Source organism: Saccostrea cucullata, unplaced genomic scaffold (genome assembly GCF_032062105.1).
Source record: "Saccostrea cucullata isolate Sc308-1 unplaced genomic scaffold, CSIRO_AGI_Scuc_v1 ctg7698, whole genome shotgun sequence".
NCBI lineage: Eukaryota > Metazoa > Mollusca > Bivalvia > Ostreida > Ostreidae > Saccostrea > Saccostrea cuccullata.
Genome location: NW_026927527.1, coordinates 1,035 through 13,980, shown reverse-complemented (window position 1 = coordinate 13,980; position 12,946 = coordinate 1,035). Strand labels below are relative to the sequence as shown.

General features: G+C 32.0%; 1 protein-coding gene across 1 annotated transcript; it reads left to right on the top strand.

Moving 5' to 3' along the window:
• The first annotated feature begins 10,011 nt into the window (after positions 1-10,011).
• Positions 10,012-11,318, top strand: LOC134274705 (heat shock 70 kDa protein 12B-like). Its single transcript, XM_062756955.1, has 3 exons — positions 10,012-10,493; positions 10,600-10,818; positions 10,933-11,318. The coding sequence occupies exons 1-3, from the start codon at positions 10,149-10,151 to the stop codon at positions 11,086-11,088; spliced, it is 720 nt and encodes a 239-aa protein (XP_062612939.1). The 5' UTR covers positions 10,012-10,148; the 3' UTR covers positions 11,089-11,318.
• Positions 11,319-12,946: the final 1,628 nt, after the last annotated feature.

Sequence of the window (12,946 nt, the reverse complement as noted above, 5' to 3'; positions counted from 1 at the left end):
TACAATAATATACACGTGACAAAAACAACCCAGGTCTGAGATGAGCAAAGAAATGCAAGAGCACAAAAATAGTTTGTATGCCATTTGTTCAAATTCTTATTCGAGGAGGCAGTTCAATTTCTGAAGGAGTCTAGAAAACAAATTTTTTGCAAAAAAAATAGGTTTATGAGAGGAGGTAACCAGAATCAGGAATCCACTACATTAAATTATTCATGACAGCGTCCAAACCCACACGCCATGATGACTAAAGGAGTTTTGGGAAAAACCAGAAAGTTATTGTTTTGTCTTACCAACTATATTCACCAGATTATTCACCCTTTGACATATTTTACTTTCAAACTTGAAAAAACACCTTTCAGAAAAAAGAAACAAGTCCAAGAAATCATAGGATCTTTCATATCGCAGTATACGAAGGGTCAAACTCAAAAAGGTGTTCTAAAAACAATCAGAAATTTGAGAAAAATGTTTTAGACATGTGTTTTGATTAAAAGAGAATTTTAAGTAAAAGCATTAAGACTAGATCATTGGAAAGCCTTTTTTGTATCTTTCCGAGCACCAAGGACATTATTCATTGAACAGCCCTCGTATGTATTTTCCCATTCAAATTTGAATTAAAAAAACAACAACATTTTTTTTCGTATAAAATTTCTTTAAATAAGTACATGTAGTTCTAAAATACTTTTTGGGATTAAATTTCGACTTCCGATCTGTTGATTAAGATTTTTTTAAAAAGTCATGTTTCAATTATTTTATTTGTCATCATTATCAAGTTAGAACTTCAAAAACCAGTTTCAGAAATAAGTATATACACAAGATATTCACGAGTCACGCATTACGAGTGCTGTATGTTGATGGATGTTTTATTGAGGTTTATGTTTTATTTATAACAAAACAGAATAAATCGTTGCTAATTTTAAAGATTTTAACCTTTTAATAGTTTTTTTACCATCAAGAAATCATTATCAGCAAGAATATTGCTATATCAATGTATCATTAACTTACATGTATACGTGTTCTTTCCCTAAATTTTGTTAATAGGGATAGTACTCTACGCACATTAAGTATGGCAGAAAACATTCCACTCGAAACGTCTCATTCCACCGAGTCAAATGACTGCAAAAAAGAAGAACCATTAGAATCTGCACTAAGAGAACAAGACTATCTTTTTGTTGTGGCTTTGGATTTTGGAACAACATATTCTGGATTTGCTTTTAGTGAAAGATCTAAATTTTGCAAGAACCCTTTGGATATCAATTGTAATCAGGAATGGATTGCAGGTGGTTCAACTTTGATATCGCTCAAATGTCCCACATCTCTTCTTATTGACATGTAAGGGAATTTTGTGGCGTTTGGCTATCAAGCAGAAGATAAATTTTACTCAGAGATGGCAAAAGATGAGCGTGGAAACTTTATGCTGTTCAGAAGATTTAAAATGGAATTACAGAATAAGAAGGTTGGGGAAAGTTTAATGATAAATGAATCCTTATCTAAAACACATTTTAAATTACGATTCTTTAATTTAGTTCATTATTTAATTTAATCAATATTTTATTATGTAGAGTAAGATTACATAATAGGATTGGACATCAGGCATGGCCTATATAAGTCCTCTCCAAGGTCAAGGTTACAAATGTTAAGTATTGACAATAAATAACAATGATGAAAATATTCCTTATAAGTTACATTAAATTCTTTTGTTAACTAATGGTGGGAAAAAAGGAAATAAATTGAATTAAATTATACAGAAGAATTATTACTAAGCTTAATATGCATATTCGCTATACAATATAATGACAAAATAATTAAAAAAAAAATAAAGAAAGAAGTGCGAACAAAACAGCAGAACAGAATACGTAAAGTGCAAAGAACTGATATTTAAGAAAATACAAAATAGAAAGAAATAGTAACATTTAAAAGTAAATAAATTCAAGCAATGACACTGAGTGAAGAGAAAAATAATAAAGTGCAAAGACAAATTACCAAGGAAAATACAATATATGCATAGAAAATGGAAATGCTGAGACTTGAAATAAGTAGAAAAAATAGGAAATATCTGGATTTATTTTTTTTTATTTAGTTACAAAATACTATCAAAATCTTTTTGAAGACTTGATGTACAGTTGGACTGCTTCAAAAATTGAACAGTTAATTTTATAAGGTAGTTTCCTATCGCCAATTAGCAAAATATTCAAAATTTGATCAGGAGACATTGTTTCTAATTCTATTAAACTCTGAAGACTTTCAAAAAGTATCATTCTCTGATTATAATAGGCAGGACATCTTAAGAAAAAATGATAATTATCCTCGTTCAGATATCCACACTTAGTACAAGATGCTATTTCACTTAAGTATTGATTATACAGGTGAGCATTTAAATTACTAGATTCATTTCTTAATTGACAATGTATAATGTTTTCCTTGCGATTGCCATAATGAAAGATTTTGACATCCTTTATTCTATCTGCAGCAGGTTTCTCTAAGACATTTTTAAACCATGAAAAAGACTCGATACATTTTGTTTCAAGTGGTAAATTATTCCATAATCTAATAGTAGAAGGCAAAAAACTGTTGAAATATGAGACTGTCCTTGCTTGAGGTATAACAAAATTAAAATTATCAATATTTCTAAGATTGTAACCATGATTTGTTGGCATAAAAGGTGTGACCATTTCTTGTAAATAAGGAGGGGATATACCATAAACAGTTTTATAGAACAACAAGAGTTTTTGTCTTTCTCTTCTCTTATTTAATGGTTCCCAACCTAATTCTAAATACAAAGCATTTCTAGATGAATTTTTCCTGAGTCCTGTTATTATTCGGGCAGCTTCTACTTGAATATTTTCTAAAAGATTTGAGAGTTCTTGTGAGCAATTATCCCAAACAATGCTACCATATTCTAAGATGGGTCGAATAAAAGCAAAATAGACTTTTACCAATGCACTTCTATCTAGCAGATGTTTCAACATTCTTAAAAGATTTAGTCGAGAACAAGCTTTTTCATATAAATTATTTAAATGAGATGTCCATTTTGCATCACCTTGGAAAAGAAGCCCAAGATGGCAGTGTGACCTAGATTCACTAATAATGCTACCATTACAGCCAAATTGGACGGGGGGATGGTTATTTGAACTTCTTGTAAAATTTACATTACAAGTTTTGGTTGGATTGAAATCCACACCCCATGTTAAGGTCCATTTATTAATTTTATCTAAGTCAGATGTAAGTGATATTGCTGCTGCATTAACATCATTATCTACCACTATAAACAGTGATGTATCATCTGCAAATAGCCTGGTATTATTAACTAAATTATCAGTTATGTCATTAATATACAAGAGGAATAAGAAAGGACCTAGAACAGAACCTTGAGGAACACCAGCTGATACAGGTTTAAAATTTGAGAAGAACCCATTTACAGCCACTCTTTGAACTCTATCATCTAAGTAATTTTCTATCCATTTTAGTAATGTACCTTGAATTCCATAAGATTTTAATTTAAAAAGTAGACCTTTATGCCAAACTCTATCAAAAGCCTTTGAAATATCACAAAAAATGAATCTGACATCTTTGCCTTTATCTAAATTAGATATAATTGTATTATAAATTTCCACTAATTGGTTGACAGTTGAGTCATTAGGTTGGAATCCTGACTGGTATTTTGTTAAGATATTGTTTTCTAATATAAAATTGTACAAATATTTAAAAATAATTTTTTCCATAATTTTGCAAACAGCACTAGTTAGTGAAATTGGCCTGTAGTTATTTACTAAGTCAGGACTTAGTTCATTATTACAAATGATATTCGTATGCACGCTTATGTGTGCATCTATTTAGATGACATCATAACAGTACAATTCAGATTATACAAGTAATGAAAAACTTTTGAAAACAAAAAAAATCATGTCCAATGCTTGATAAGAACAATTTGTTAAATTCCAAAAAAATTATTTTAAACTAATTTAGCTTCTTTTATGAAACAAAGTAAGGGCAAGTGTTAGAATGTAAATGCGATGAGAAAATACTTTTGTGAAAGTGCTTTAACAAAAAAAAACTATAGTTAAAGATATGTATGCCGTGTTAAACAGTATTTTTGCACAGCTGAAACCGAACAAAAATTTCTGGAGAATGATAAGCTACCAAAAATGAAGCATTCCTGCAAATTCGACGAAATTTTTTTCGGTATTAACAAAGTACTGGTCAGGAAAAGAACACGATATTCTCATGCATATTTATAAAGGATTGACGTTTATCCTGGATCTGCGCATGTGCGCGGGAAAAGCATCGCGAGAATCATCAGGTCGAGGAAGATATTTTTTGTGACGTCTGTTCAGTGAGGGACACGAATAGACCAATCAGCTCAATGAGTTGCATATAATGCATTTATGGGTTACTACATAAAATACTACGTGTTTTTCAAAAAGGCTAGTTTTTTAAATCGCTCTCAGAAAGACTTGATTCATTATGTACATTGTTATCTACTAATCCCATGCTCATATTTGCATACAAATGATTAACAATGATGAAAATTAAAGTTTTCCCCTCTCCATTGTACAGGTCCGTTTGTTTAGAGTTTCCTCGTGCTGTACTGCTAGTGGACATTTTCGGTTGGGTGAACATTTACGGATCTTCAGTATGGAGCGCATTATGCGCAAAAAATATTTTATGTCAAGTACAGTGTATGGAAAGTAATTTAAACTGCTATGTTTACACCCTGAATGGGATATCGTCAATTATCCCTTTTGGTTTTTCAATATGAACTACATAACATATGTAGATGAAACTTACATACCACACATCTTGCCTTCTTAGAAATATAGTTGGGCTAATAAAATAAAATTGGTCAAGAAATTCCAGGCCTCTAAAAACTATTCCAGTTTGAGGGCACAACCAAGCATTTCGATGAACACCATTAAGAAAAATTAATTCAGGTAGGTAGCATCGGTTTTTTTTTTTAAAGTGGGTGGGGGGATAGAACAGTTAGAATAAAAATCAACTAGCTCGAAGAAATCTGACAAGTAAAATAGGTTCCAATATCTTTCACTACTAAATTTTATTCATTCACTACAATGTACGGCCAAACTCCAAATTTCACTTTCGAATTAGCCCGAGCCAATGCTGATAACCTACTTGCAAGATTTTTTTATAATATTTTCAAGGGGTCAGAAATACTGTGGTTCATATGTAAAGAATATATTTATATTATTTCGTAGTATTCTGGTTTTGGCATTCGGTATATTGTGCAGATTTATACATGATATTCTGTGGAATACTTTTTGTTGTTTTGAACCATTAAGAAATGCAGAATCGAATGTATCTAATAACCATTTTGATTGATCAAATTATATAATTTGTTTGTATTAGTTATTTCATTTTGGCACAACATGGTTTCCACACTTCTTTATCCATAGTCGCTGACATCTGTAGAAGTTCACCCAACCGAAAATGTCCATTGAAAAGACAATTGCACGTGATTATTCCTCGGTACAAAAAGTAACCAACTCTGAGGTGCTCTCAATATTGACAATCCCTAACTCACGTGTTTGTAGTAAAAACGTAGTTTTCGGTTCATTCACGAGATTGGACCATTGTTTGCTGTAAACATGCGAGACAACGTGATCATGAATATTTCAATAAGAGGCGGTTTTTTATCCGACACGGAGAGAAAATAATTTTTACCAAATAATATTTCATAACTTTTAAAAGTGATGGAGGGGAATTGTCTTAATTGCAGAAAGTATATAACTTATATAACTTGATGAGACACCACATATATTTATTACTTTTAAAATAAAACACTAATACGGCATATATAGCTTTAAATATAGTTTACTATAGTTAGCAGTATATGATCGTTGACATAGGAGGTATGGACTATTTTAAAAACCAAAAATACATTAGCAAACATTTGGAAACATTTGTCAAACACAGTAAAAAATTATAGACCAGCTGAGTTGAAACCTGAAGTGATTTTTTTTAGAACTGATTACCGAACTCCCTCCATCTGTAAATATTTCACATATTAATAATGTAACCAATAACAAAATGTGTTGACACTCGGGAAAGCTAATTCGACCATAGTTTGGAGACTTTTTTTCTAAAAATAGACATAAGCTGAAAATGTGCAACATTGTCCAATGGATATGTCTGAGTTTAAATCAAAATAAGTTATAATGTGCAAATGATACAAATGAACAAGTTGCAGCTCGATGTATACAATTTTGTTGAAAACTGGTATGCATATACATAACAATAGAAATGTGACAAAACTGCTAGACCCCCATCGAAAAAGCCAGTGTCGCTCGGCATTTATTTAATACTTTCATGAGATTTTGAGTATCAAACCCTGCTCTTTAGACATGTATTTAATAACTCTGATACAGAAAGTTGAGAAACTTCGGAAATTTATATTTCTCATAGATAAAATGCACAGATCCTTTGACAGATAGCATCCTTGTCTATAAGGAAATTAATTGTAAGCTATAAAGTGTTAAGCAGTTCACAAGGGGAAACAATTAAGAAGAGTTTAAAGAAGGTTTGGTCGGTAAAAAAATTCTCAAGAACCACTGGACCAGAAAAAAGTGAAATGGAAGTTTTTGAGGTTTTTAGAATTTTACTTTAAATATCTAAAATATCAAATTCCAATCCCGATTTGAATTTTGAATATTAGTTCAATATTCTAACATCTAAAAGATATTTTGCTTAACCAAAAGAGTTTTTGAAAAAGTTTCAAATTCAAACCAGGTTTGGAATTTGATATTTTGGACATTTTAAGTAAAATTCTAAAAACTCAAGTGTTTAGGTTACTTGAAATTAGAACATTTGAATCAAATATATAATATATATGTGCTGTAAGGAGTGTAATTTTGATGATGCTGTTTTTTAACATTAAATTATATTTTAAATTCAGTATCAAGGGTGCAATAAGCACTGATCAAAAACTTTTACATAAAAATCAAAGGATATGAAATAAATTTGTTTTATACTAAGTTCAATGCTACCTCATGGATTTTTTCCATTAATTAAAATTTTTTAGAAAGAATGTTTAAATGTGAAAATATATTACCTGGTTTATATTGTCACATAGTTAAAGACTATCAATCTTAAAAGTTTGTTTATTTCATACAAAAGAAATATGAATATTGTAAATCATATTACACCTTACACGGTTTTCAACACAAATGTTTAGTAAACTCAAAAAAATGTATTTTTTGGGTTATTTAACCCAATCATTGATGTTAGTAAATTGGATCATTACCATTTAATATGGAAACTCTAACCAAACAGGGTTCTCGTGGAGTTTTTTATGGCTGAATTTTCTGATCATTTTCTTCATGCATACATCCATCCTCGCAATGCCAGGTGTCCTGAACCAAAAACGTTGCCGTTGGACCTCTGGCATATTTCACTAGAAATTTTAGGGCTTGCTTCTCTCATTGAGAAGCATCAATCAAATTAAAGCTTTCATAAACAGTTAGAACAAAATGGATCCATATGACACTTCAAATGCACGCGTTACAATTTGTTTATCATAGAATGGCTTAATGTGATTTGTTGAGAGATAAGAAAAACAATCAAGATTTGTAATTTTCCTGAAGATGTCGCTTCAGTCATCCCGTGTATATTGAATTAAATAGGCCAGGGGTCCAACGGTAACGTGTTGACTCCGGACACCTGGCATTGCGAGAATGGGGGAAATCTATGATAGAATTGGTTACTTTTGAAAATCACTACATCAAATTGATGATAGAACTCTTTAAGTCGAAACGGAAAAGGTTCCTTTTACTCTGGTTTAATCAACAGGAGGTACTGCTGATATTACGGTTCATGAAAAGGTCAAAGATGGAAAACTACGAGAACTTCACCAAGCTACAGGAGGAGCGTGTGGCGGGACAGCAGTTGACAGAGAATTTGAGAAACGTCTCACCGGCGTACTGAGAGAAAAAGTCATGCAATCACTACGTCAATCGAAAACAGAAACATATATTGATATATTTAGGGAGTTCGAAGTTGCAAAACGGTCATTCACACCGAGCAGCAAAGGCCCTATTCGATTGACAATATCATATGTTGCACTGAATGAGTTATCAGAGAAAATTTCAGGAAAGTCTTTGATCGAGTTATTCGAGAATGTAGAGGGAATGCGATTGAAGCTGGACAAACTGCATGTAGATGTTGCGACAATGAAGAAGTTTTTCGATCCATCGATAAAAGAAATTATTCGGCATATGCAACAGGTTCTGCAAAATCCACAGACAGATGGAATATCTATTATTTTGTTAGTTGGGGGATCAGCCGATTCCAAGTATATACAATCCGAGGTTGAAAAAGCTTTTGATTCAGTTCGGTTGATTATACCCCCAGGGGCAGGGTTGCGGTGCTGAAAGGAGCTGTTATCTTCGGTCATGATCCAACACTCATAAAATCGAGAATTTTGCGCTTTACCTACGGGACTGCAGATTGTCCAGAATTCGATCCGAATATTCACGATAAAGACAGGAAAATCACAATTGACGGGGTAGATAGATGTCGTGATTGTTTCAGGGTAATCCTAGCTGCAGGGACTGAGGTTGACATAGGACATGAGGAAATTAAAGGATATTCAGCCGCCTCTTGCCTCCAAGATGGAGTTTTATTAAAAATCTTTTGCTCACCGAAGAACGAAATTAAATATACAGATGATCCCGAATGCTTTCTTCTTGGAGAATTTTATGTTCCTCTTCCAGTGAATTTTTTAATGGGGCTTCTCAATAGAGGTCAAACAGGAGCCCAACCATTCGTTGTAGTTTACATCTTTGGAGACACAGAATTGAAAGTGATGGCTATTGATGCCGTTACTAAAGTGCCAACAAGCTGCACGCTAAAAATGAAAGATAGCGAGAATGGAGATGGAAATACTGATTGAGCTAGAAAAATGTAGATAATTTGGCAACTTTTATCCAACTTAAAGCAAAAAATAATAATTTAGAATACATGTCCTCTCATTTATATATTCTGTATTGTCCTCGCAAAACATCAATAATAGAAGCAAAATTAAAAATTACCAGTTAATTTATAAGTTGGTATTCCTTAATCCATCTAAATAATGTGCAAATTAGAACAAAGAAGTTTAGGCTTACATCATTTTTAAGAGAAAAACTTGAAAATTATACCTAAACAAAATATAACAACCACCTTCAAACAAGGAGATAACTGTAAACTTTAAAGAAGATTGTCATAGTTTGTGAGATCAACGTTGAGCAGATGAGACATCATAACTTAGTAATATCATATTTAAAACTTTGTGAAACGGATATTAGCAAAATATTTGGTAAGAAATCTGCAGTTTTGATCTCCATTAAATTTCCATTAAGATAGTATAATGGTGAAGGATTTTTGATGTCTTCTTCTGTTATTAAATCATTGTTATTCATTGCAGTATCGTGTTGTTTAATATAAGGCTATTATTATATTATTCATTATATTCATTATAAACGTGTTCGCTATAAGCGTGTTTTACAGTATATATGCTAGTAATTTAAATATAGGTTTTATTTTATATTCAAGAAAAAAAATAACACGTTCACTCAACACTAAGTCTTGTCGAGAAATGAAGATATATTTAGGAAATCAAGATGTCTTTTGCCTGAAAATCGCATATTTTGACCAATATCTCAAAATTTACAACGCTCTGCAGGAGAAACAAAAAGCAGGCAAAGTAAGATTTTTAAAAAATGATTCAAACTATTGGTATGAATAAATCACATTAATACTACCTTTATCGATAGCTATTTTTTCGTTTATCTTTCAGGACTTTCTAAAATTTTGACACACATTTTCTTGAATCGGTATGCTAATAGCTAATAAATGTTACTGTAATTTCATAAATATACAGTCTGTATGTCATGTTTTTCAAAAATGTACTAGGAGATTAAAAATAAACTGCTATGATACGTTATGTCCTAATCTTAAATGACTTGTACTTTCTCTTTATTTTCCGATTAAAGCATATCAGTATTTACAGTATTTAAGAATAGGTTCAAGGATTGTTTTATCAAACGTCACACAAAGAAATATTCATCACACAACCTTTACTTACGATCAGGTATTTTAACACTAACTTGAGGCTTTAACATAATTTAATACCTTTTGTACTAAAACACGTTACAAAAATGGATGAAAACAGCTTTTATGGTGATAAAGATTTAGTAAAATCTGAAGACTATCTGTATGTGGCTGCTCTGGATTTTGGGACCACATACTCAGGGTATGCCTTTAGCTCTCGATCTGAATACAGGGAAAGCCCTCTTAAGATCCACGCGAATCAGGCCTGGAATGCTGGAGGGAGTTCCTTGGCATCAATGAAGACCCCTACTTCTCTTCTTCTGGACTCTGAAGGTGGATTTGTCTCTTTTGGTTACGAAGCTGAAAACAAACACGGTAGTTTGGTGATGGATGGAGACAGCGATAATTATTTGTTCTTCTCTAGATTTAAAATGAAACTCCACAACCGAGATGTAAGTAGTCGTAAAAATTTTTCTTCATGATAAATAAGTGTTTTCTTGATGTAAAAATATTTTACATATTGTAAAAATAATATAAGATACACAATGTTATTTGTAGCTCTTAAAAGAAGACACCCAAATACCTGATATCTCCGGGAAACCTTGGCCAGCGAAAGATGTGTTCACAAAATCCATTAAAGCTTTAAAGGACCATCTGATGGACCGACTATCATTGCAAGGATTTGATATTACAACAAGTGAAATTCGATGGGTGCTTACGGTCCCTGCTATATGGAGCGACTCTGCAAAGAAATTCATGCGCAAATGTGCAGAACTTGTAAGTAGCTATTTCCTTGTTTGTCTATTTCTTTTTTAAATATTTTTGCGAACTCAACTCTTACGTGAATTACCTTTTCGTACCTAATGTTTAATAATCATTTAATAAATTTAGGCTGGGATACCTGGTGAACTGTTGTCTATTGCTCTGGAACCAGAAGCAGCATCTATATACTGCCAACATCTCCCAGACCATAGAAACTCTGGTTACTTATCCGAAAGAGGGACCAAATATATGATAATAGATATAGGAGGTAAGTTTAAGAGTTGATAAAGTAAGTACACAACACATCTGATAACCTTACATATTTCCGCGTCTCACTAACAACGATAATTCTGTAAGCAATAGTTTTATGTTAATTAAAAATTAAATGCAGCATGTAGCAAAATTTATCACACTATTTTCAAGAAAGAAATTATCTATCTCTTGTTATACCCCCGTTTGAAAAGTAGTAGGATATACATGTATAGTGATCGTGATGTCCGTCCGCCATTCTGTCTATACGTCCGTTCGTCTGTTACGCTTCGGGGTACCCATCTCTTATCCGCAGCTCCTCTTATAAAACCGAATGAAAGAAGTTGGTTCACTTTACGCATAAAATGGCTCTGCAGATATACCTATTGATTGATTAACACTTGATTTTCTATTTGAAGCATTAAAATAAAGTAGAGACTTGGTGCTTTCACATCTTATTAAAATTTTTCTTCTCAAAGTCCAAGTCTTGGAGAACTGGCTTTATGAAATTGCAGTGTTCTTGAATTTTTAGGTAAACAGGTATAATTGAGTACTTTCAGTTAAGAAAAATGATATGAGCGCACTTTCTGATCTAAAAAATAAAATATGTTCATTAATCCTCAGAAACAGTTCTATCATTTACTAGTTGCATATCTTAGATCAGAGGTTGCGCTCTATATGAAATATCAAAAAATAGCTTTAGAAATTGGCCGTTTTTGTACACTTTTTTCAGAATATGAGGAAACAGATGCATTTCGTGACGTCATAATGCATTGACTATCCAGGAAATGACGTCATTTTTGATAGATACGCATTCACCGAAGTTCTAAGTGATATCTAATGTATTGTTAACTAAAAATACGCAGTTTCAGTCTTTCAGAAATTCACAGGGCCAAATAAGGCAAAAGTGAACCGTGTTCTTTAATCAAGTTTTACAGAATCTTTGTTTATAGTGCAATTGTGCACCTCCTATTTTACTTTTGATCGGACACATATTTGGGTTTTTCATGGCAAAACATGGACTTTGCCATGATAATCATATGGGAGGCGATGGTATCACTAAGTAAACTCGTTGCTCACGGTACCTCTAGTTTTGTTGAAAGTAAATGGCGTCATAATACCCTTAGATTTAATAAAATATATTTAAGATATTTAATATTAGGTTATTTGGGCTTGCTACGATCTATTTGTCTTCCTTATTTACAATCCGATGCTTTAAACTGAACTGCGGAATAAAATCACAATTTTTATTCTTCAGAATTTCAGTCGTCTCGAGTGGAAGAAAAATAGACTTTGATCAGCCTCTATTCCCAAATTAGCTGTTTTAAAATATAATATATTGATATTTTGATGTTTTTACTTCGGTCATAGTTTGAAATTGATATTTAATTTCTATTTTCTGTTAACGGTTGATATTTTTACCCAGAGACACGCATATCATCCAGTTTTTCCTATTTTTATTTTTTATATTATTGTATAAGCTACTAATTTTTTTATTTGTTTTTGTTAATTGGGTCGACGCCATTCATGAGTGGAAAGTTTTGAAGCTGATAACATTTGTTATCTCTATATTTCATATTCAGCAGATTAGATTTCCATTTCTTAGACTGTGTAGAAACATTTTTGTCTACTGTATTTTCTGTTAGTGTTATCTTTCTTAGAACATTTTTCTTATGTATTTTCTTAATATTTTTATATAAACTATATATAAATCTGGACCAGGTCATGATTTGAAACTTGCAAAATGATGATTTTTAAAAAGACTGTTGATATTCTTGTTTTAACAAGTGGTTTATCAATACCTTCCATCGTTTAAAAATACGTTTGTAGGTAGAACATGATCTTGGGTATCTAATCAAATGTGAGGCATTAACCCCGTATGCAAGTAATAAGG

Excerpts from the sequence above, each read along its gene's own strand:
- LOC134274705 (XM_062756955.1), top strand. The coding sequence starts at position 10,149 with ATGGATGAAAACAGCTTTTATGGTGATAAAGATTTAGTAAAATCTGAA. Across the intron at positions 10,494-10,599 it reads TGAAACTCCACAACCGAGAT|CTCTTAAAAGAAGACACCCA; the intron begins GTAAGTAGTCGT and ends TGTTATTTGTAG. Across the intron at positions 10,819-10,932 it reads TGCGCAAATGTGCAGAACTT|GCTGGGATACCTGGTGAACT; the intron begins GTAAGTAGCTAT and ends TAATAAATTTAG.